This window comes from Pinus tabuliformis, chromosome 9 (assembly GCF_031772625.1).
Source record: "Pinus tabuliformis cultivar Carrire ecotype Pingquan chromosome 9, CPIR1, whole genome shotgun sequence".
Classification (NCBI taxonomy): Eukaryota; Viridiplantae; Streptophyta; class Pinopsida; order Pinales; family Pinaceae; genus Pinus; species Pinus tabuliformis.
Genome location: NC_142307.1, coordinates 749,610,547 through 749,636,807, shown reverse-complemented (window position 1 = coordinate 749,636,807; position 26,261 = coordinate 749,610,547). Strand labels below are relative to the sequence as shown.

Sequence of the window (26,261 nt, the reverse complement as noted above, 5' to 3'; positions counted from 1 at the left end):
GCATCTGAGACCACGTTGTTCTTACCCTTGACATACTCAATGTCAAAGTCATATGCTTGGATCTTACTGATCCACTTCTGCTGCCTCTCCTGTAGTTGCTTCTGCTCCAAAAAGAACCTGAGGCTATTGTGATCAGTCCTCACCCTGAACCTGTTACCCACTAAATACTGCCGGAACTTGGCCAATGCATGCATGATGACCAGCATCTCCTTGTCGTATATAGAATACAACCTCTCGTGCGGAAGGAGCTTCCGCCTCTCATAAGCTATAGGGTGACCTCCCTGCATCAATACTGCGCCTATCCCCTCTCCCGACGCATCACACTCCAAAACAAATGGCTGCATGAAATCTGGCAACGTAAGCACTGGGCAGCTGCTCATAACCTCCTTGAGCTTGTCAAAGGTTCACTACGATGTATCCAACTAGCTGAATTCCCCCTTCTTGGTCAGATCTGTGAGGGGTGCAGCAAGCTGTGAGAAACTCTTGACGAACTTCCTGTAGTAAGTACAAATGCCAGTGAATCCTCAAAGTTCTGTCACGTTCCTTGGCTCCGGCCAATCTATGATGGCCCTGATCTTCTCCTCGTGGACCCTCACTCCATCCACCCCTATGATGTGTCCCAAGTACAACATCTCCGTCAACCCAAACTCGCACTTGGAGAGCTTGGCGTAGAACTGCTGCTCCTGCAAGATGTGCAACACTGTCTCAATGTGCTGGAGATGCTCCTCCCAAGTCCTGCTGTAAATGGGGATATCGTCAAAGAATACCAACACAAACTTCCTCAAGTGACTGCGGAAGATGTCATTCACGCAGGACTGAAATGTAGCAGGGGCGTTGGTTAGTCCCAAGATCCTCACCAAGAACTCAAATGCCCATAGTGACACCTGAAGGCGGTCTTGGGAATGCCGTGCTCCCTCACGCGAATCTGATGGTACTCAGATCTCAAATCAATCTTTGAGAAGAACCATGCTCCTCTCAACTCATCGATCCTGGGTATGGGGTACCTGTTTTTCAGTGTCTTCTTGTTCAAGGCCCTGTAGTCAATGCACATCCTCAGTGTGCTGTCCTTCTTCTTCACCAACACCACGGAAGAAGCAAAAGGACTCGTGCTCGGCCGAATGTGCCCAAGAGCCAGCAACTCCTGAATGGCCCGCTCAATCTCATCCCGATAGGCCTTGGGATGCCTATAGGGGGTAGTAATCACTGCCTGTATGCCCTGCTCAAGCTCAATGGTGTGCTCAAACCCCCGGTCCGGTGGCTGTCCCAGCGGAATCTCCCCAAACACTATGGCATACCAGTCAAGGATGGATTGTATCTCTGGATGCACCATCTGCCCTGTAGTCCCTGCCTCTGATGCACGCAGCTCCACTGCCCACTCTACGTCTCCCTTCCGGAAGACTGCCTCCATCCGATGAGCCGAAACAGTCTGAGGCGGATATGTGTGTTGCCCTCGTATCTTCTCATGCCTCCCTGTCTTCTCATCATCCCACTCCATCTCTAGGGTCTTCCAATCTGTCGTGACCTTCCCTAGAGTGATAAGCCACTGAACACCCAGTATCATGTTGGTGTATGGAATATCGACCACGAAAAAGTGGTCAGTCAGTGTATAGGTGCCTTTCGTCATTGATAGCTCTGGAACATAATGAGCACACATCATGGTCTGATCTCCTGGGACCAAAACTGAAAACCTATCGAAGCTCTCTGTTTGTATACCTCTCTGCTCAACCATCTGTGCATCGATGAAGTTGTGGGTTGCCCCACTGTCAACTAAAACTGATACTCGCTGGCCACGTACTGTCCCCCGTACGCGTAGTGTCAAATACTTGGGAACTCCTCGCAATGCTGCAAGGGCCACTCCGGTAGGTGCAAAAGCCGCACCACTTGCTGCTGGTGGTGGAGGTGGCAAAGGATCTTGCGCGGCATGACTATCTCCTGCCTCCACGTCATCCTCTTCCCCGCTTCTCTCGGAGAAGACCTCAATAAAATGTGCTTTGCCAGCAGCACATCTATGTCCCGGTGCCCACGCCTCCTGACAGGTAAAGCACAATCGCTTCTTCTTCAGCTCCCTCCTGGCATCATCGTCAATTTGCGCTCATCCTGGATTCCCCTTTGGAGGTGGAATCCTCACATCCTTCCCCTTAGACTGGAAAGTCTGTGTCTTGGGGTAAGGTGTCCGGGACCTGGGTAAGACATCCTGTAAATCCCGGGTCCTGCTAATAGCATCCTGGAGTGTGGCTGGTCTAGTGGATCGGACTAAACCCCGAAGTTGCTCTACTAACCCCTCAAAGTACATGTAGATCCTCCGTGCCGTGGATAGATCTAGCACCATCATTGAAACCCTTAAGAAATCTGCAATGTAGCTTTTTGGGCTCCCGGTCTGTTTGAGCCTCGCCAGCTCAACAAAATGCTGCTCTGGATCTCTCCGGTCGAACCTCTCTATCAACCTCCTGGTGAACTCGGCATATGTCATCACTGTGGAGTGTCCGAGTGTAACCATCCCATGGAACCACCAATCCTGGGCCTCACCATCCAAATGTAATGTCGCCACCTTGATGGCCTCTCTCTCCGACATCTGGTTAAGCTAGAAGTAAATGTCCAGCTTCTCCACCCAAGACTTTGCCGAACTGTTTGATGAACCATCAAACGTAGGCAAGTGGAATCTACTAGCTGCACGGTGGGTGTCACCATCATGATAATGTCGGTATCCTCTATGATGGTTGCAAGGTCTACTATCCCGCTGGAGCTGAACAAAGTCTCTGAATGAGAGAGCCTCCCTGAACTCCTACCCATAGGCCTGGTACTCTGCAAAATAATCGCCCATATGACCGGGCTTTGCCTCTTGTTGGGCTCTGGCCCCCGTGTCTGCTCCTAAGAAAGTGGGCATGGTAGAGCGTGTAGGGGCATGTGAGGCCACCTCCTGAGTAGTATCACGCTACTCTGGCAAATGGTTGGATGCACCCGACCCCTCACCAACTTGGAAAACCCGTGGGCTCTCACGCTGTTACTACTGTGAATCTCTGCCCCATCACCTCAATCTGCCTCGACAGATCTTGCACTGATTTGAGGAGCATATCCGCAAATCTCTTCCTGTCCTCGTCTACCATCTGCTTTGCGTCCACCATAGGCTCCTTCTGTTCTGCGTCCACCACAAGCTCCTCCTGTTCTGCGTCCACTACAAGAACACAGTCTCCCTCCCCGTAGGTGTTCTCCAACCTACGCCCACTGTCTCTGTATTTGCTACCTCTGTAACAAATGTAGGGCTTTTCCCCCGGTGTCATAGATTGCTAGCCTAATTGTTTCCCAGTGCTCGACAACTTGGCCTTTGACTTGGTACACACAACTCCAAGCTCCTCAAGTTTACTGATTTGCTACAAGATGGTGCCTTCAAGTGTTTGGGTTTTCTTCTTCATCGCCATAAGATCTGTCATGAAATGCTCAGACTCTCTCTTGTGGCTCTCACTTGAAAGTCCTGTAGCCCTCCTGGATGCCTCTGCATCTACTTGCACCTCATCAATGGTTGGCCCCAAAGGTGGATGCTTGTTAAAATTGGCAGCTAGGGCCAAACTCCATGTGGGTCATCTTATTTATGGAAGCTGATATTTTTCTTGAATCCCTCTCATCGAGAGGTGTAGGGTTGATCTAAAGATCATCCGATTCCGATAAGTATTTATGAAGATATGAATTTATTTTGATTATGGACAAATTGTCAAGTCGTCCAGCAACTTATGTAGGCTCAGAAGCCCAACAGTCACGTCTATTCAACCTCTATGTTTTAGCATAAATAGAAGAGGAGTTGAAGTCATTTGCCACACACATATACTCTTCATGTGATCTCCTCCTTTCCACGTCTTTGGGTTTTGGTGGAGGAGAGACACTAAGAATATACGCTGGCCGCAGATGATGCCCTAGCTACAGTATGATGCCCTAGCCGCAGTAAATCTATTCGCAACATTTAAGGTTGCCCTATTTGAAGGTACTCTTGACAGCTATCAATGATGATCTCAGCAGCAAAGTGAGGCACTTATACGCTGTCTAAAGAAGCCCTCATCTGTTGACTAAAGGAGGCCCTAATTGCAGTTGAGAGAGGCCTAATCCACAGCAAGGAAGAGGGCCTAATACATAGTCAGGGGAGACATCTAAGCACAGCCCTAGAGAGGAGATCTAGCCACTGTTATAATAAAGCCGTAGCTGCAGATTATGAAGCCATAACCGCATCAAGATGAGGAGAGACCTAGCCACAACAAGAGGTGACCTAGCTGCAGCAGAAGGAGCCCTATTACATCGTGAAGGAGTCTAGAAAAATCAGCGTGGGAATTCTGTGATAAAGCCACATCGATTCAGGTTACAACGTGGTCTATTTCAGGGATGTTTGGGCATGACAGGGCTGTTCTTGAGCTCGGTTTGCAAGGAAGCTGAGTCACAATATAAAGAGGTCAGAAAGGACAATGTATAAAATTGGATTGCTGTAGGTGACAGCATGACAATAGAAAGATTGTTTAGTTTGGGACTGCTTGGAGGATTTTGGAACTATAGCCTAGCTGCTTTGCTAGGCTGCAAGCCATAGCAAGCAGCTAAGGCTGATATACATATGGCAGTATAATGAAGCAACAAAAGTATAGTGTTGCAGCATGATGAAGCAACAAAAGTATAACAGCAGCATGATGTAGCAACAAGGCATTGCAGCATGATGATGTATTGAGTATATCTTGTGTGTAAGATTGGGTGAAAACACTGTGACAAGTGCAACTGATAATCAAGTACAACATAGCAGGCAGATCAACAATGTGTACAACATTAGATGCAGATCCATGATGTTAAGAACAACTCAGTGATATTTGGGTGCAGCACTGAGACGATGAAGTACACCATAATAATAAAGTGCAGCATGATGATGAGTCGCGGCATGGTGATGGGAGTAGCTCAGTGACTAGGTGCAGCACTGTGACGAAATACAACACTATGATAGGTGAAGCAGTCACCTTGGAGAATCAGTTGAAGTAGCATGTCTTCAACTGATTTCATATAGATATACAAAGTCAAAATGGTGACTTCTGTTGTAAATGTACTATCTCTCTCTCTCTCTTTCTCTGCTGAACTATTGAAGAACATAAAAGAAGAATTGATCAAGGGTTTCCCCACGTTGGGGTTTGTCCCTGGCTAGCGCCACATCTTGTGTCCTCTTGTCTTGGCTTGTCTTCTGCGATTTATATTTATGTTCTATCTGCAGTTTACTTTAATGATGATGTGATTGCTAGTCTGGAAAAGATATTGAGCTAATTGTGAAAATTGAAATAAATTGCTCTAGCATAGAACATACCTAAAATTAACATGGTATCAAAGTTGAGGTGAAGACTGCCAAAGCAAGAGTGAAAGAGCAATCACCGAAGACAGTTGGGAAAGGACAAAAGGATCAGTGGATTCCTTATCCCTCTTCAAATTCACTGAGGGTGAAGTCGAAGCAGAGAATATTATCAGAATGGCGTAGCGGAAGTTTCTGATGGCCTACCTAAAGATCACTTCATTGGGAAGTTCGGATCTAAGGGTGGAAGGAAAGGCGGATGCCTTGGTTGCAATAAGTTCGGCCATTATGCGAAGGAGTGTCCGAATGGCAGAGACACATCTCTTGATGAAGATAACAATCATTCCAGGGACATCTTCAATGATCAAAGGAATGACAGGTAATGCAGGTCATCAAGGAAATGGTCGACTCTTCAAAGAAAGCAAGGAACCCTAGGTATGAAGAATCAAATGTTGTTTATGATAAGATAAAGAAGCGTTATCTTGTATTGGCCCTCTCTTTTAGATTCTTTGGGAATCTAGCTTATTGATTGTAGTGCTTCAAGGCACTTCATTGGATAGATGGGTGCACTCTCTAATTTGGTAGAGATGGAAACAACCGTGGGATTATACTTGGAGCCGATGCCACCTATCCTGGAAAGGATGTAGGGAATGGTATCCGTCAACTGAATGAGGGTAACTCAATTCATTTACAAAATCTCTTTTATGTACCTAATCGCAAGAAGAACCTGGTGTCCATTTCAGCAATGGAAGTCAAAGGTTTCAGGGTGGCACTCATCGATGGAAAGGTACGTGTTTGAAAATAGAATTTTCAAAGATGTTTTTGAGTTTAGGGTTGTATCAAGTTGCAGGAAGTCCACTGGGGACGATGTGTAATGACACATAACACTGAAGGTCTGTGAGTTAGATGGTGACAGGGATGCCTGAATTCAAAAAGAGCATGAAAGTACATGTCTGAGATGTACCAAAAGAAAATCTTACAAGGGGACCATTCCCCTCATGTAGCAGGTCCACAGGTTTGAAACAACCTGAGGAGTTTGAGATTCATGATCAGGAATCTCATGTATATAGGTGGAAGAAAGCCCTCTATGGCTTGAAGCAAAACTCCCTGCGCATAGTATGAAAGGATTGATAGCTGTCAGATGAAGCTGAGATTCACTAGGAGTGAAACCGATCCAAACCATTACTCGAAGGTTGTGGATGATAGACCTCTCATACCAGCACCTTATGAGGATGACCTATTTCTGATAGGTGCAAACCCTCTCATTTGTAGAAGTAAGAGGGAGTTGGATTCCAAATGTGGAATGATAAACTGCAAGCCTGTGACTACCTCGAGGATATTAACTTTCAGAAGTTATATGGTAGTGATGTCGGACCAGATGCCTCTGAGTTTCATAAACTCATTCGCATTAATGTTCTTGGTGAACTTATGTCTGGACATATGTTTTGCAGTTAGCATGATGAGCTCATATTTGGTTGAGCCTCACTGGATTAGTGCCAAGAATCTTCTGAGATATCTTCGGGGCACAATCTCCCATGGATTGAGATACACTGCCGGAAATATGAAACTGCATGACTATTCGAATGCTGACCGGGTAGGCAGTGTGGAGGAACACTAGAGAACTTCTCAATGCTAGTTCTCTTTGGATTCTGCTTCGATATCGTGGATGAGCAGGAAGCAGAAGTCGGTTGTTATAAGCATCGCCGAGACCGGATACATAGCTACAAGTATGATCTCCTGTGAAGCTGCATGGTTGCAGAAGCTCCTAAGTGAGCTGTTTGCACACATGATGAATAACACTGTGATTCTTTGTGACAACCAGAGGTGGGATTCGATTATTGAGGAATCCCATATTCGATGATTGCTCTAGCAGATAGACATCAAATACTGCCTTATTTGGGATATGGTAAGTCGATGAGCAAGGAGGCTCCATCGTATTGAGACAAATGTATAGGTCGCTGACATTTTGACAAAGCTCCTGGGAAAGGTCAAATTCCTGACTTTCCGAGAACGACTTGGTGTCGTTCAGAAACCCTCTTATAAGGGTCAAGTATGATGTATTGAGCTTTGGGAGCTCCAGGGGGGCATTGGGTACTTACTGGAGCAACATATGACCACAGGGCGACTCACCCTCCCCTGGTGGTGCACTATGTACAAGATGACAGGTTCAACCTTCCCCTGTGATACCTTGTGGCGACTATGGAACATGATGATTAGTTCTCCTATGGGCCAGGATGATCGTTCTCCATGGCGACTGTGGAACAGGATGATTAGTTCTCCTGTGGGCCAGGATGATTAGTTCTCCATGGCGACTGTGGAACAGGATGATTCGTTCTCCTATAGGCCAGGATGATTAGTTCTCCGTGGCATCCACTGGACAGGATGATTCGTTCTCCTATGGACAGGATGATTAGGTCTCCTCTCGAGGCATCTTACCCATGCAGTCTGGGACTCATGGGAAGTACCTCTCATCTGACCAATGAGTAGGGAAATGAGGATAGGGACCATAGTAGTTCTATCGATGGACGCATCGTTGTATCTACCGTACTTCTTATGCTAGGATGACCTCCATTGATCTAGGATCAATGATACTGGTCTAGGACCAGTGAGAGTGGTACACACTCTGAGACTAACTTCGTGTCAGTAGAGAACTGGTCTGGGACCAGTGAAAGTGGTACACACTCTGAGACTGACTTCGGGTCAGTGGAGGATGGTATGATACATCCTCAATCACTTCTTTTTCTTCATAGTTTGAGCAGAGCCAACAGATCAGAGCAGAGCAGATCAGTGCAGGGCACTGATGGAAAAGATAGTACAGTCGGACATGGATCAACAGATGGAGTTCTCCCTATTTTAGAGGGAGTGTTAAAATTGGAAACTAGGGCCAAATTCCATGTGGGTCATCTTATTTATTGCAGTTGATATTTTTCTTTAATCCCTCTCATCGAGAGGTGTAGGATTGATCTATAGATCATCCGATTTCGATAAGTATTTATGAAGATATGAATTTATTTTGATTATGGACAAATTGTCAAGTCGTCCAGCAACTTATGTAGGCTCAGAAGCCCAACAGTCATGTTTATTCAACCTCTACGTTTTAGTATAAATAGAAGAGGAGTTGAAGTCATTTGCCACACACATATACTCTTCATGTGATCTCCTCCTCTTCACGTCTTTGGGTTTTGGTGGAGGAGAGACACTAAGAATATACGCTAGCCTAAGATGATGCCCTAGCCACAGATGACGCCCTAGCTGCAGTATGATGCCCTAGCCACAATAAATCTATCCACAACATTCAAGGGTGCCCTATTTGAAGGTACTCTTGACAGCTATCAATGATGATCTCAGTAGCAAATGGAGGCACTTATACGCTGTCTAAAGAAGCCCTCATCCATTTACTAAAGGAGGCCCTAACTGTAGTTGAGGGAGGCCTAATCCACAGCAAGGAAGAGGGCCTAATACACAGTCAAGGGAGACATCTAACCACTGCCATAGAGAGGAGATCTAGCCATTGTTATAATAAAGCCATAGTTGCAGATTATGAAGCCATAACCGCATCAAGATGAGGAGAGACCTAGCCGCAACAAGAGGTGACCTAACTGCAGCAGAAGGAGCCCTATAACATCGTGAAGGAGTCTATAAAAATCAATGTGGGAATTCTGTGATAAAGCCACATCGCTATAGGTTACAACGTGGTCTATTTCAGGGACGTTTGGGCATGATAGGGCTATTCTTGAGCTCAGTTTGCAAGGAAGCTGAGTCACAATATAAAGAGGTCAGAAAGGACAGTGTATAAAATCGTATTGCTGTAGGTGACAACATGACAAAATAAGGATTGTTTAGTTTGGGACTGCTTGGAGGATTTTGGAACTATAGCCTAGCTGCTTTGCTAGGCTGCAAGCCATAGCAAGCAGCTAAGGCTGATATACATATGGCAGTATAATGAAGCAACATAAGTATAGTGTTGCAGCATGATGAAGAAACAAGAGTATAACAACAGCATGATGTAGCAACAAGGCATTGCAGCTTGATGATGTATTGAGTATATCTTGTGCGTAAGATTGGGTGAAAAAACTGTGACAAGTGCAACTGATAATCAAGTACAACATAGTAGGCAGATCAACAATGTGTACAACATTAGATGTAGATCCATGATGTTGAGAACAACTCAGTGATATTTGGGTGTAGCACTGAGACGATGAAGTACAACATAATAATAAAGTGCAACATGATGATGAGTTGTAGCATGGTGATGGGAGCAACTCAGTGATGGGAGTAGCTCAGTGACTAGGTGCAACGCTGTGACGAAATACAACACTATGATAGGTGAAGCAGTCACCTTGGAGAATCAATGGAAGTAGCATGTCTTCAACTGATCTCATATAGATATAGAAAGTCAAAATGATGACTTCTGTTGTAAATGCACTGAGACGATGAAGTACAACATAATAATAAAGTGCAACATGATGATGAGTTGTAGCATGGTGATGGGAGCAACTCAGTGATGGGAGTAGCTCAATGACTAGGTGCAACGCCGTGACGAAATACAACACTATGATAGGTGAAGCAGTCACCTTGGAGAATCAGTGGAAGTAGCATGTCTTCAACTGATCTCATATAGATATAAAAAGTCAAAATGATGACTTCTGTTGTAAATGTACTATCTCTCTCTCTTTCTCTGCTGAACTATTGAAGAACATAAAAGAAGAATTGATCAAGGGTTTCCCCACATTGGGGTTTGTCCCTGGCTAGCGCCACATCTTGTGTCCTCTTGTCTTAGCTTGTCTTCTGCGATTTATATTTATGTTCTATCTGCAGTTTACTTTAATGCTGATGTGATTGCTAATCTGGAAAAGATATTGAGCTAATTGTGAAAATTGAAATAAATTGCTCTAGCATAGAACATACCTAAAACTAACAATGCTCAACTCCCTTGGCCACGACTCCAACTTGAGCTTTCAACAGGGTCTCCAAAGATGACTTGTAATGCACACTATGTATGTCATGCTCCTCCTCATGTTGATGTACCTCCAAGTGCTCTTCTCCTCGGCCTTCCTCACACATAGGAACAATTTGCGGGTCACTAGGAGTTTCATTTATCTCCTCCTTATGCTAATCATTTTCAGCCATCAAACATGGATGCATAAGTGATCAGTTGTCAACATATTCACATGATTGCTCATCAATGGACTCAACTATAGTAGAAGAACTTGTTTCATTCTCGTTAGAATTATTAGAAGAAATCCCCTCTTGTTCTGCCCCTGTCATCTCTACTATTTTACCTGAGCATGAGTGATTAGGCTGCTAAGGTCCCTTGCAGCGAAGCAAAGATTTTTCCTCAATTCATTCTTGTTGTCTATTTGAACCTTTACGCAGGAAGCGTCCTTGTTTTTACCAGCACTACTCAAGTGGTTAGATGAACAAATTTGCTCCTTTCTTGTCACTTGCATCCTCATAAGTTCTTCCTTGGTTAGCTGCCTTTTGAATAGTCTCATTGGTAGCCCCAGGACGAAAACCCTCGGGTGATTTAGAGAGATTGGGCGAGCACCCATCTCCCCTTGGTGGATTCATTTAGAATCCACAAGTGTAGTGATTGTTTTTCTGTTTTAGTTTGGAGACCGGAGAGTCATTCCTAGCTTTTGTATTGACATACATCTATATATAATAAAGCTGGATTTTGGTTGTTGCATTTCTCATTGTTCTTCATGTTGTGATTTTTAATGAGATTTTATGCAATCTGTGAGTTTATGGTTTGAGTCAAATTTCTGGTGTTTGGGTTTCCATGGCAATTTCCTGTTAAGTGCTAGATAATTTGATTTGAAGGGTTTGTTCCAAATTTCCTTGGTTTGGGACATTACACCCCACCTCTTCTGAGGCGCATCAACACTCATGGCACAATCCTCGTCATCATCCTCCTTGTCAGATTTCGCTGGAGCAAACTTCGAGTCAGAAGCCTCTTCCTTGCCCTTCTTCCGGGGGCACTGAGTGACAAAATGTCCTAGTTCACCACACCTGAAGCATTTGACCTTGGATATATCATTTTTCTTCCTTTTCTGCCACCCATGCTGTCCCGATGATGTGAGAGTTGCATCCTCCTCCTCCTCTTTCTTGACTTGGTCTCCTCTGCCACTACTCCCTGCCTTGGTCAACCTGTTGATCTCTTCCTGTCGAAGAGCTGCCCACATCTCCTCCCAATTGGGGAGAGAAGCTCTGCCCAAGATACTCTGGACAAATGTCTTCCAGTCTTTGGTGACTGCATTCAGAGCAGTCCTGACCATGAACTCAGGATTTGGTGTAGACCCCACGGAAGTCAGCTGGTCTTAAGTCCCTTGCAACCCGAGGAGGAAGGGATCGGTCTCTTCTCCATTCTGCATTTGGTACTGTCTCAGCTGATTCTCCAATAACATGTTCCGTTGAATGGAAGTCCTTTGGTACAAGTCGGCGTCTCCCACATCTCCCTTGCTGTTTCCTTCTCAGCAATGTGTGGGACCACATGATCTTTGACCACTTCTAGAATCATGCATTTTGCCTTCGCCTGGGCCTCCTCATACTTCTTCAGCAGATCAACATCGACCAAAACAACAACTACCTTCAATGCATAGTCCTTGATGCGATTCTTGTCTAGGATTGCTAGGATCCTAGCCTTCCAGATGACAAAATTGGAAGCCCCGTCCAATCTGTCCTAATTCCTCAATCCATTGACTGCCATCTTTGCTCAAATCAAGTGTAGAACAAGTTCTCTTCTCCCTCTCTTACTGCTGCCACAACAAGACTCAGATCTAGATTTCTTTGGCGCTAGAAATCCTCTAAGTAACAAGTTATTTCCAGACTCCCTTTGAGTCCAGATTTCCTTCACAGAAATCCTCTCGCCAAATGTCGAATCACTCCTCTCCAATCCTCCTTTGCTGCTGCTTAGCAACCCAGATCTAGATTTCTTTGGCCAAAAATCTGTCAAGGCAGAGACTCCCTCTACCTCGACTCTGTCTCCTTAGACATTGTTCTGCACGAAAAACAACAACGTCCCACCATTACCATAGATCGAAACTGCATTGCTTCTCCTGTCCCGACAACTGACTGATTTAGCTCTCAGGCTCTGCGCTGGCCCAGAGAGTTGACATAGTCACTGCGTGAGCTCCTCTCGGGTATTGCGTCACCCTGTATAGGCTCGAAATGATAATGCAGGCACTTCGTGACCCTCTACGTCACTCCTTCAGCTGCTCCTTTGGCTCTGAAACAACGCTGTCACTCTGGACCACTGCTTCTCTGCAACAGTTTTCGCTGGCTCTCCCGGCTGATGGCTTCAGCGTCGTATGATCTGCAATGCTTCGATACCATGTGAAAATTTTTGAATCTACACATCAAAATCCTACTGCAATCACTGGTTTATCATTTCCTACTTGTTATTACATTCAAAAAGTTATTTAATTTATAAACAGTGATGAAAAACACTACTGCAGATTACATTGACATATAGATCATAAACTGAAACAAATATGAGACAAACACACAAGGGACACCGTTATTTTTGGACAACACGTCCCTGGAAAAACCTAATGTGGGAAAAGCGGTGCAACAAATAGAGGGTTTGTATTACTAAGCAAGCAGAATTTGAGTACAATAGGTTGCCTCTCACACCGACTAACCTTTCAGAGAAATCTTGGCAACAAGAAATACATACGAGTGGCCTGACTCTGGCAAACACCGCGAAATCTCGACGCAATCACTGCTTGGGCCAGCATCTTGCCTCTAGGAGACTACGTCACCCCTTTTGCTGGATCGATTTGCTGGAGGAAGACTGTTGTTCAGCCCTCCCGGCTCAGAACCTCGCTTCTCCAACAAAATCTCGAACTTCTGACGAATATCCTGCACTGCCACTGCAAGAGACCCTCTTGGCTTGCATCAACACTGTGAGCCCCTTCCTGGGCTGCGTAGGCCTCTACGCTGCCTCTCTGATGCTACTGCTGCCTCTCTGCCTGGTACTATTTGGCTCGGAACTCCTTTCCGATCCAAATCTCTGCTTCTGCCCCTCTCACAGCAACTCAGATCACCTATTCGATTTTCTTAGCAAACCACGCCCTAGAAAAATCAAATTGACTGATCACTCGGTGTATCTCCAACTTTCCCTCATTTCTCCTCTTATACTTTTTTTGTTGATGAATCAACGGCCGAGATTAAGTCCCTAATCAACGGTAAGATTAAAATAGACTTGATCCTTGTCACTTAGAAGTTTCTCACCCATATTTTTATTTTCCCAAGTTTAGACTTAGGAACCCATTAAAAATATTAATTATTTTACTAACTCCTCATCCGGGTGGAATTTCTCGAAACGATTTTTGAGTCTTGGAGATCTCATGTGTTCTAGCCCTCCACAAAATTTCAGAGTTAGAGCACATCCGATGCTACCCAAAATCAATAGATTCATTGTAGTGAATGCTTGGGTATTAGAAATGGAAGCTATTGAATTAATCCCTTCATGGTCCCATATTTTTTTTCTTTGTCGACGAAAGCCAAAGGTCTAGATATGGCAGATGTTTATATTCTATGTCATTTAGAAATACTATAGTGTTTGTTTTGTGGTTTGGATGAAATTCAAATGTTTTCTTAATCATACTTGTATTTTATTCTTGTGCTTGGTTTTCTTTGTGGCTGTTCACTTTTTACTCATCTGGAATACGTATTTCTATTATAATGCCTTTGGTGTATGATTAAATGGATGTTAATTTACGTCATTAATAACAAATTAGGTTTCCAAAATTTTTAGTATTCACACCTTATTTTATTTCACAATTCAGTTGTAGTTATTGAATGTTCCTCATAAATATTCTTGGAATTGAAGGGAGAAAAGATAGCAGGCCAAAATTTTTAGTATTAAAGCCTTATTTAATCTCACAATTCAGTTGCAGTTGTTGAATGTTCCGTTATAAATATTCTTGGAATTGAAGGGATAAAAGATAGCAGGAAATAATTATTTCAATGAAATTTAGTTTTAAACCAACTATATGATTCCTTCTCTTGTTTGCATCATCTTTAGAGGATTCTATTTGAGACATAGACACATTTTACCTTTTGGTTGTGAGTTTCTATTCCTTATTGTGATACAGGAACGGATACAACTTGAGACTTCTCGATTGTACAAGCAAGCTGGAGTAAATCCACTAGCAGGTGTTTGTATACCCACTGTTATCCTGGTTTAGTATTTATTGACTCAAAAACATAATAAGCATTTAATTATTTACTACCATTTATATATTTTTATAGAAAATCTAAGATAAATATTTTTGTTCATAAGTAATAGGCCTTGTGAGATAAGTAATATTAGATATGACAGCTTTTTGTTCTTCTCAATAATAGAAGTAATGGATATTTGTTCAAATGCTTGAAAAGTGAGCAATCGTTTCTTGACTCTCGGTTGATGCACTTGTGTTTTGTGCTCACGTGTGTGCCATTTACAAAAGTGAATGTACTTTTCTCTCTCTTTGTTCTTCACAACATGAATGTTAATGCTCTACATTTCTTACATCAACATTCTCATCTTGATTCATTGTGAGCCTACATAATATTGCCCATTTTCCTATCTATAATCTACAATTTATTCTGGCCAAGGGTATTGCCTTGTGATTGAGTAGGTTGACAATGATTGTTGGTGACTCCTTTAAAAGCTCTCTCTTGGCATTGCTACCTATCTTCACCAGAGACAGCCACCCATTTCCATTTGATTTTTTTGGAAGCTACAAGTAGTTGTACCACATTTTATATGTCATCCAAAAACTTATTATGCTCCAAGGCTTTGTCCCTTTAATAAGTTTGACAGCAATTGTTTTCTCCATCAGAAAAAAATGTACTTGGCCATAAATTTTTAGACAAGACAAAGCTATCTACGAACATTTTATATATATATATATATATCAGTTGGGGTTATCCTGGGTGGTTGGGAGGAAGGAATGGAATCCTCCGCACCCAGGTTCAATTCCTGCAAGTGACATGATGGATGTTTACAGTATTGACAGTATACGTATATTCCATGGATATATATATATATATATATATATATATATATATATATTACGAGGAATGAAAGATATATTGTTTTAAGTTTGGATCAAACTCATAATGTTTTCAAAACCATCCAAAATCCTTTTGGTGTTCATTTATATGAGAAAAATATAGTTGTCACATGACATATACTAATTTTGGTTCCATCATTTTTAAAATGCCCCTGACTAAAGTTCCATTCAAGTTGCTCAAACTTGAATCTTGTCTTTTTTTCTTTGTTTTTTTATAGCTGCATATGAATAACAAAGCAGTAAAATATACATCCAAGCTGCTCAAACCTGCATCATATGTTTTTTCATTTCCAATCTTTTCCGTAAATTCATATGTAAATTACAAAGTAGTGAAGTTGAAGATAAATGGGGCTTGTATTTTTTAACTATTGGATGCAATATTTTTTTTGGGACATATTTGTTACATTAGAGAAGAAAATTTACATAGTAGCTCAAAAAGGTTAACGAAAAGAAGGGTAATAATGTGTAACCAACTAATCATGAATAATTAAACGACAGCCAGATATGAAATCATAAATAAAGTAGATGCAAGTAAGAAGCCCTCTTTATGGAATGCAAAGTTAATAATTCATTAGTCTTCAAATGTGATTTCACCCAAGATCGAGAGAGGCCAATGTTATGAGAACCGAACCCATCATCAAACTGGTAGACCACCTGGACTGGGAATCGGTCAGAGTCGGACGAAAACTGGTAAAAAAAACACACCAAAAAACTGGTCAACCAAAAACACATAAAATATTCAAATTTTAAAGAAAATGACATATATTCATGTGCATCCATATGAATCCAAACCACTTATACACAAATAAACAAAAGTTTTCATTTATAGAGCATGTAAGCGTGCACATAACCAAAATAACACCGAGTGCAATCCATATTTGAACCAAAAATACATCAAAAAACAAGATCTAGATGGCCTATAACATCCAAAAGTAATCATGCTACTACAAATACCTACCTATCACCAAAATATTTGCCTATATTGGGATTTTCGTCATCAGTATCACCCTCTAAGTATTAAAATAAGATAAAAAATGCTTAGCATGTCAATTTGAGATTTTGTTTAAGTGATGGGTACATTTTTAGTAGGATCATGATAAAGGAGTTCAACAAACAATGCCACTAACATCAAGGTACATAGAGGGGTTGATGTTCCTGATTAAATGCTAGTTTGATACCCTCATACACAACAAAATCCAATGGAAACATTGCAATCCCCCCAATCCTGAAATCCTGAAGCATTGTTAAGGCTGCTGGATTTTGAGTGAGATCTAAAATTCTACTTTATCCATATGAAATACAATGTGAGTTGAACTATTACCCATCACCAATGGGTGACACCCATAGGAGAAAGTTTTGCCTCCAATCGACAACCAACAACCCCTTGTAGCCATCAGATAGCTCGATGTGCTACCATCTCGGCCACCTGAGCCAACCATTATGCGCGCTCGCCCATTTGTTATGATCTTATGTTTGAAGGTGGCCCTTCCAACATCGAAGGTATGGGTTTCATTATGTAATTGGGTATTTTTGCTTATTTATCATGGACCCAATTAGACATGGATTAGTGGGGGGATTGTTGAGAAATCAATGCTAGTAGGATTAGGGTTAGATTTCTCTTTCTTGATAATTACTTGTGAATTATGTTGGCTTCTTTTGCTTATTTGTTATATTATCTTTCATCAAGCAATTACCAAATTATGTGTGCATGAATATCACAAAAACACAAGACAGAAGATGCAGGCACTCTGCCAGGGAAAAACTCCTATCTTGGGGAAAAGCCAGTCAAAATCTCTTCCTTCAATAGTTTTCCTTGAGACTCTTCAACCTAGACAAAGACCTCCTTCACACCAAACCAACCTCTTCTTCTTCGATCCAACCTTCGACCTAGTAGCAACGACACTTCAACCGTAGCAGCTTCGACTTGGCAGCTTCCGACATTAGTAGCAGCGTCCGACATCAACACTAGCTTCGACTTGGTAGCTTTCGGCATCAGCAGTAGCTTCGACTTGGCAACTTCTGGCATTAGCTGCAGCTTCCGGCATCACCAACGACTTCAAATTTTTGGCATCAGCAACAACTTCGACCTTGAAAAGGAGACTTCGATCTCCTAAACCAACCCTCACGAGAGAGAGAGAGAGACACCAAAACTTCAATTTTCTTCTTCCCTTCCTTCTTGACCAAACTTGCACTCCTTTTAGCCCCTTCCTTCAACTTCACATTTTTCTAGCTTCCAGCTTCAGATATCGAACTATGCTTGAGAGAGTGAGATGCTCCAAATGAAGTCGAGCTACCTTGTATATATAGCCTTCCAATGAGGTCGAATTGTCTTCCTTGAGGCCGACTTGGTGTGGAGGTTACATAATTCAATTTTTACTCAAAAATGATTCCTTTTACTCGTTTGAAAGCCCATGAAGGGTGTCATAAAATATATAATGACTCTAATCACTCTTTATTAATTCTAGAAGTCCACAATGGGGACTTTGACTAATAAAACGATGGCCCAGGCCTGAAACCCATGCTTTAATAAGTCATTGTAACAATAATAAAAATTCTTTTGACAAATACATTTTATGAAGACCAAACCTAGTTACATTTTTCAACACTCCCTCTTAACTAAGGAGGTATTCATACGGAAGATCTCAAACTATATGAACTATGAAGAGTTTAGGCACCACAATGCCATGGACTAGATTCCTGATTAGGGCAATCTATCAAAGGTCTCTCAACAGTTTAGGCACTGCAATGCCACGGACTAGATTCCTGACCAGGGAAATCTATCCAAGTGGGACTAATATGGACTAAATCTTTCAACTTCTCTAGTTACCATCAGGCTTACTTACTAACCATCAACCCAGGGATCTAGGTGTGTATCTGAGGTCAGAGCTCTACGACCAACGCCACCCTCCCTACTTCAAGAACTAGACATCAACACATAGTGCTGGCCATATGTCCTCCCAGGTAATGTCTCACACACAAAGCCTCAACATCCCGACTATTTCAATTGGTAACAAATCCTCCCCGATGAAACAGATCGACACCAAATCTCTCCCAATCAAACTGATCGAAAACTTTAGGCATGTAAAACATGCTATTAAACTTCCGAGATATTTACCTGTATAAACACCACCCCAATCAGTAAAAAACTTTCAAATGTATATAAATAGATACAAACCTCAGGGATCTTTTAGACAATTTGATGTTGCTTCTCAACTTTTCATAGTAGGATTTAGAGCTTTTCCAATGAATCTTGATAGAAGATTCTTCAACCATACAACTTTCTTTCCTACTTCTCATGCAACAACATATTCCACAAATTGATCCGACTTTTCTTATCTCAGCAACCCTTCAAAATACATTCTCCAATTTTCTTCTCTCACTCATGGCCTTCACTAAAACTTATGACTATTAGTCCTAGTCTAGTGCATGACACATGAAGTAGAGAACCATATCCATCACTCCCTCTTAGCCAGGGAGGATCTAATCATTCCTATACAAGGAATATACCCAAGCTCCCTCTTATCCTAGGGAGATTCCTTTCATTCAAGCTCCCTCTTAACTTAGGGGGCTCAACTTCTTTTCTACGACATCGGAGAATCCTTCATGGCTTCCATCCTTCTCATTAGAGTTGTCATGACCATCATTATTCACATCATGCTTATCACATCAACTTTACTTTACGAACATCTTCACTATCTTGAAGATCACGTACCTGCACAACTTAGATAGCAAGTACAACCAAATCTATAGAAGCATGAAGTTAACCATATCAAAATCACAAAAGCATTCAACTTTATATATCAGATGCCCAAACTTAATTACAAAGAAGAGACACATACTCTTCAACTTCTTGCTAAGGATTTTATCATAAACCTTAGGCTACTTCATTAAAACTTCGAGCATTTCATAACAACTTTCATTACATCTAGGGTTTCAATGTTTCTTAGAAAGGTATGACATACCCTACTACAACATATAGCAAACCCTAGAAACAATTCAAACAAATATAGATCTACAAAGTATCTAACAACTTCATAATTCACATGTTAGCCTTCCTACCAGGATTTCATGTAAACCCCAGATTTTATACATGAGATTTCAGTAGTTAAAACCAATCACAGCTCAATCAACATCATGACTAGCTTCCACTAGGGTTTGTTGCAAACCTTAGATTTTCTCAAACAATCCAACATCAATCATAACTAAATCTCAGATTTCAACAATCTTACACAAATCTCAAATTATCACATAGTCATCATATATTAGAGATTTGGACTTCTACTAAGGTTTAATTACAAAACCCTAGAATTCACAAATACTATCATCCTAGAGAATCAAACTTCGACTAGGACTTAGTTCCAAACCCTAAGACTCATGAGGACTTAGTTCCAAACCCTAAGACTCATGAGGACTTAGTTCCAAACCCTAAGACTAAATCTCAGATTTCAATAGTCTTATACAAATCTCAAATTATTACATAGTCATCATATATTAGAGATTTGGACTTCTACTAAGGTTTAATTACAAAACCCTAGAATTCACAAATACTATCATCCTAGAGAATCAAACTTCGACTAGGACTTATTTCCAAACCCTAAGACTCACGACCACCAACAAACAGGTCAACTCATACAGGATTCCATCATCATGCATAGGTATCTCATAACATGTGTTAGTCAAACCCAACTACTCAAATATGAATAACAATTAGACATATAACAAACTTGATCAGACTAGGGTTTTATCAGACAAACACACACATGCCAAGGATTTCATTTCTAGGACATTATAAGTGTCTTGATTATACACCCTACCAAACCATAATGATCTAGGATTTCAAAACATAGCAAACCCTAAATTACCAATACTTCAAAGGTTCAGGATTTCAGACATTATCATTCAATCCGAACAAGTTAGGGTTTCCATAACCACACCAAAGTCCCAAACACGACTTCATCAAAACATCATACATTTTCTTTCACAATAACCATAAGCATATTAGGGTATAACACATAATCATTGACATACCCTTAAGTTAGGGTTTTGACAATGAACCTTTCTAGGGTTCCACAAGAATAATTAGAGATATAAGGAGGGTAGATTTATCTAATGATGAATCACCCAGTGAAGAATCTTTAAGATACAAGAAAGCTAGACAAAAAATGTTAGTAATAGTTAATCAAGGATAAATATCAAAAACTTGTAATTCAAAACATACCTTTTGTTTCTTAACAAACCCAATGCTTTGTTTTTGTATAGCCTTCTTTCATGTTCCTTGAGTATTCAACAATTCTTTTCTAAACAAAAATATGACTAGAAATGTGATTAGCACTTAATATAAACAAACTTAGATAAGTAAGGGAAACCGAATATGAAAGACAATACAAGGAGTAAGATACTTATCTTAGGAAGTTGAGAAGGGCTCCTTCCAAGCTTGAGGGATGCAAGGGATAGAGTCCCTAAGAGTTCCTAGCAAATAGGTCTTTGACTTCGAGTCCTTCCATCTGTGAAAATTCCTAGATCTAACAGTGTTAGGAATCCTACTACAACCAGCTGAATCTACTTCACCTAGATTGTAAATTACATTACAAGCTTATTTTAGATTTCTTCATGAAACATTGAAGTAAATTACTTAAGCAGCCTACACTAATTAAATATGATTCTGAAACATAGAAACTGAGCAAGGAAAATAGAAACACATAGGACACAATTATTTTTGGACAAAAGTCCCCGGAAAAACCCATTGCGGGAAAATCGGTGCAACAACTCTGAGGGTTTATTATTATTAAGCAATAGCAAAATATGAATACATCACTGCATACCTCACAGGGTTATTCAGTTTCAAAGAGAAATATTGGCAGAAGCATTGTGAGTTTACCTCACACAGTCATTGAGAAAAAGTCTCGGTTGTTCCGGCTGCTGGATGAAGTGCCCCTGTTAGGGATTGTGCTATCTCTGTGCTGCCTCTACATTGTCCCATCGTCAACCCTTTCAAGCACTGCATCACTGGGGAATCGATCAGTAGCCCAAAGTCATTGCTCTCAGCGTCCTTGTCTCACACCCCTACTTCCGGCTGCTGACATTAACCCTCTACTCTGACTTTCGACTTTCTCTCTCTCCCTCTGCGTTGCTTCTGCATGGCCCTTCTGGCCTTATGTCAAGGCTTGTGGATCACTCACTGCCTCTCTCTGCTGATGTATCTCTGGTTGAGAATCTCTCTCCTCGGAAGTTGCTATCCCTGCCCCTCAACTACAAGAGATCTCCTCAATCGATTTTTCCTCCTAAGAACTTCTCATTTCAGAAAATCGATTTCCTCAATACCTCTGTGTGTTTTCCAAATGACCGTCAAGCCCCTTCTTATATCTTCCTGTTGGACAACAAACGGCCTAGATTAAATCGTAATCAAAGGCTCAGATCATTTTGGCTTGATCTGTGGCCTTTTCTAGAAGTTTCACCCCTGATTAGATTAATACCCATTAATATTTTAATTTTCCTAAGTTTAGACTTAGGAACCCCATTAAAAATATTAATTATGTTAATAAAATCACTTCTAGGTGGAATTTCCCAAAACGATTTTTGGGTTCTTTGGAATACTTGTGCCCAAGCCTCCCTGCAAAATTTGAGGCTTAGAGCACATCTGATGCTACCCCAAATCAACACTCCCTCTTAGCGAGGAATGTGCTTCAGCAATACACTGCTATTGCATACTGCTATGACTCTGAAGCATCGTCCTTTGCATCGCTGATGTCTGACATGTTGTCCACCAACTACTGTGCTGCTGCTGCTGCTACTGTACCGCTGCCTTTGACAGTGCCACTACCAATGCTACATCTGTACTACAAGTCCCTCTCAAATGCTGCATCTACTATGCTTTTAGCACTGCCACTGTTAACACTGCATCTGTACTGCAACTCAGTTGCTGAGAGAAGCAACTGAAAACACCCAAAATTGGACAAGTATCCAGTGGATACACCTTGGTGTTGAAATCTCGACGACTGCTAGTCCCACACTCTCTTTTGAAGCCACTGTGTTGTTGAAGCTCTGCATTGTGCCTCCTCACACTGTTGCCTCTCTGCTCTACGCTGCTCACATTCTGGTGCTACTAACCACTCCATCTGTCGAATCAACACTCCATGGCACTAACCAAAAACTCCTCCATCCTGCTACTGCTGATCATGGGTTCCCGTAGCAAGGTGATGATCCAAGAGGTGGGCTCCTCAAGGATCCTTGCCATCTGTAGCTCTATCGAATTATAGTTCTATATCAACCCACCTCTATCCTGGAGGTATCTTGGTTGTCGTGGTGAACTCCTCCTGTTTGATTTTAGCAGCTGCAATCTTAGGATCATGCTTCTCGTCCTTGTCCTTTTTCTTCAAAGGACACTGGGATGCATAGTGGCCCATCTCGCCACATCTGAAACGTTTCACCTTTGAGACGTCCTTCTTTCGTCTCTATTGCCCCTGCTGTCCCTTCGATGCAAGGGTTGCGTTATCCTCCTCCTCTACTTTGGGCTTCGACCCACTGTTGCTATTGCTCTTGTCAAGTTTGACCTTGAGCAGGTCTGTCCTCAACTCTTCTTGTTTTAGAGCTGCCCACATTCGTCCCAATTTGCTCTGCCCAGGATACTTTGGACAAAGATTTGCCACTCATCCGAGATGGAATTTAGAGCTAATCTTACTAACTCTGAATCCCGAGGTGTATGCCCCGCAACTGATAGCACATCACGGGTCTCCTTCAGTTTCGTGAGGAATGGATCCACACTTTATCCCTTCTGCATCTGAGTAGATCTCATCTTCTGCTCCAAGTACATCTTCCGCTGCTTGGAAGATCCCTGATACGATGTGGCTAAGGCATCCCACATCTCCTTAGCAGTCCCTTTGCTAGCAACGGGGCACACCACATGATCCTTGATTCCATCCAGGATCATCCTTTTCACCTTAGCCATCCCAGCCTTGTTGTTCTTCAGTGGATCTGCATCCACAGGGACAGCTACCACATTATCAACATACATCTTGAGGGCATGCTCATCTAGAATGAAGGTCATTCTAGCCTTCCAGATGGCATAGTTGGAAGCCCCGTCCAACCTGTCCTGATCCCTCAAGCCACTGGTTGCCATATCCTCTGAAAAATGTCGAACAACTCCCTCTTTCTCCCTACTGCGTAGCTCCTAGGCTGCCTTACGCACTCCCTGATGGAGTTGGTAAGCTGTTGCTCCTCTACTATCCAGCAATTGAGAAATACTATTTTCCTCGGCAAGAAATCACTAAGGAAGTATTCCCTCACTATGCGTTCTGCTTCTTCCTTTTGATGGCTTTTCTGCCCAGCACTTAGCTCGCAGAAAACTGCGTCCCTCTAGCTCTGCATGGCTCCCTTTGCCTCAACAAATTCTCGATCCAACAATTTTACCTCTTTGTTGGCTCACTCAGAGAGAGACACCCACGAAAATATATCCCTCTTGGCTAGAACTACGCTATCCCTCAAGGGATTCGAAGTGCTGCTTGCTACTATCCCTCAGGGGATTCGAAGTGCTACTTGTTGCGGCGAGTTGGCCCTTGCTTCAGTGCTAGATCTGCTCTTCCCTATTTCACATCAACAACTCTGATACCATGTGAAAATTCCTAGATCTAACAGTGTCAGGAATTCTACTGCAACTAGCTGAATCTACTTCACCTAGATTGTAAATTACATTACAAGCTTATTTCAGATTTCTTAATGAAACATTGAAGTAAATAACTGAAGCAGCCTACACCAATTAAATATGATTCTGAAACATAGAAACTGAGCAAGGAAAATAGAAACACATAGGACGCAATTATTTCTGGACAAAAGTCCCTGGAAAAACCCAATACGGGAAAACCGGTGCAACAACTCTAAGAATTTATTATTATTAAGCAGTAGCAAAATCTGAATACATCACTAAATACCTCATAGGGTTATTCAGTGATAGAGAGAAATACTGACAGAAGCTTTGTGAGTTTACCTCACAATCACTGAGAAAAAGTCCCTGCTGTTTCGACTACTGGATGAAGTGCCCCTGGCAGGCACTGCGCTATCTCTGCGCTGCCTCTACACTGTCCCAACGTCAACCCTTTTAGGCACTACGTCTGCCAGCTAGGGAATTGATCAGTAGACCAGAGTCACTGCTATTAGCCTCCCGGTCTCACAGCGCGACTTCCGGCTGCTGAAACTGACCCTCTACTCTGACTTTCTAATTTTTCTCCCTTTGTGCTGCTTCTGCATGGGCCTTCTGGCCCTGCGTCAAGCCTTCTGGATCACTCACTGCCTCTCTCTGCTGATGTATCTCCGGATGAGAATCTCTCTCTCCGGAAACTACAATCCCTGCCCCTCAACTGCAAGATATCTCCTCAATCGATTTTCCTCCTTAGAACTTCTCACTTCAGAAAATCGATTTCTTCAATCTCTCTGTGTGTTTTCCAAATGACCCTCATCCCCCTTCTTATATCTTCGTGTTGGACAACTAATGACCTAGATTAAATCATAATCAAAGGCTCAGATTGTTTTGGCTTGATCCGTGGCTTTTTCTAGAAGTTTCACCCCTGATTAGATTAATACCTATTAATATTTTAATTTTCTTAAGTTTAGACTTAGGAACCCCATTAAAAATATTAATTATTTTAATAAAATTACTTCTGGGTGGAATTTCCCAAAACGCTTTCTAGGTTATTTGGAATACCTGTGCCCAAGTCTCCCTGCAAAATTTGAGGCTTAGAGCACATCCGATGCTACCCCAAATCAACACCATCATGTTCTTCTTTGGTCTAACTTCTTTGGCAAAGTTTGCTTGATCCCTGTCTTTTGGCAAATTGTCTTTTCCTCTTCCTTCACCTTAGCTCCATTCTCCAGCTTTTAATGATGTTGATCCCAGGATTCTTAATAGCTTTTGTTATCTCCCAACTCCAATATATGAGAAGATGATTCCTTTGATAGAGTGTGTGGTTGTTTACTCTTTCTTTTCATATGCCTAGATGCTTCACTGCCAATAATCCATGCATTATCATTATTATGTGAACCTATAAGTGCAGCCAGGAACCCTTGGATTTTGACTTTGTTGAATAAGTAGTAGAAGATCTTTTTGATACAACTTCCTACAGTATTGAATCCCATTCTTATCATAGAGGGAGTAATCATTTCCTTCAAGCCAACGATGTGATCTTCATTCTTCTTTGACCTTAGCTCTGAAACCATGTTGATAAATCAATGATAGTAGGATTGGGGTTAGATTTCTCTTTCTTGATAATTACTTGTGAATTATGTTGGCTTCTTTTACTTATTTGTTATATTATCTTTCATCAAGCAATTACCAAATTATGTGTGCATGAATATCACAAAAACACAAGACACAAGATGTAGGCACTCTGCCAGGGAAAACCCCTATCTATGGGAAAACCCAGTCAAAATCTCTTCCTTCAATAGTTTTCCTTGAGACTCTTCAACCTAGACAAAGGCCTCCTCCACACCAAGCTAACCTCTTCTTGCTCAATCCAACCTTCGACCTAGTAGCAACAACACTTCAACCCTAGCAACTTCGACTTGGTAGCTTCCAACATCAGCAGCAACTTCGACTTGGCAGCTTCCGACATCAACGGCAACAACTTCGACTTGGCTGTCATCAACAACAACTTCCACTTTCCAGTATCAGCAACAACTTCAACCTTGAAAGGGAGACTTCGATCTCCTAAACCAACCCACACGAGAGAGAGAGAGACACACACCAAAACTTCGATTTTCTTCTTCCCTTCCTTCTTGACCAAACTCGCATTCCTTTTAGCCCCTTCCTTCAACTTCACATTTTTCCAGCTTCTAGCTTCCAGCTTCAGATTTCGAACTATGCTTGAGAGAGTGAGATCCTCCAAATGAAGTCGAACTGCCTTGTATAT

General features: G+C 42.0%; 1 protein-coding gene across 1 annotated transcript in view; it reads left to right on the top strand.

Moving 5' to 3' along the window:
- Positions 1–26,261, top strand: part of LOC149150869 (inner membrane protein PPF-1, chloroplastic-like) — a 380,356-nt gene that overhangs the window by 124,582 nt on the left and 229,513 nt on the right. The window contains exon 4 of the mRNA XM_089437957.1: positions 14,401–14,461. Coding sequence (XP_089294083.1) covers positions 14,401–14,461 — 61 coding nt within the window. The remainder of the gene's footprint in view (positions 1–14,400; positions 14,462–26,261) is intronic.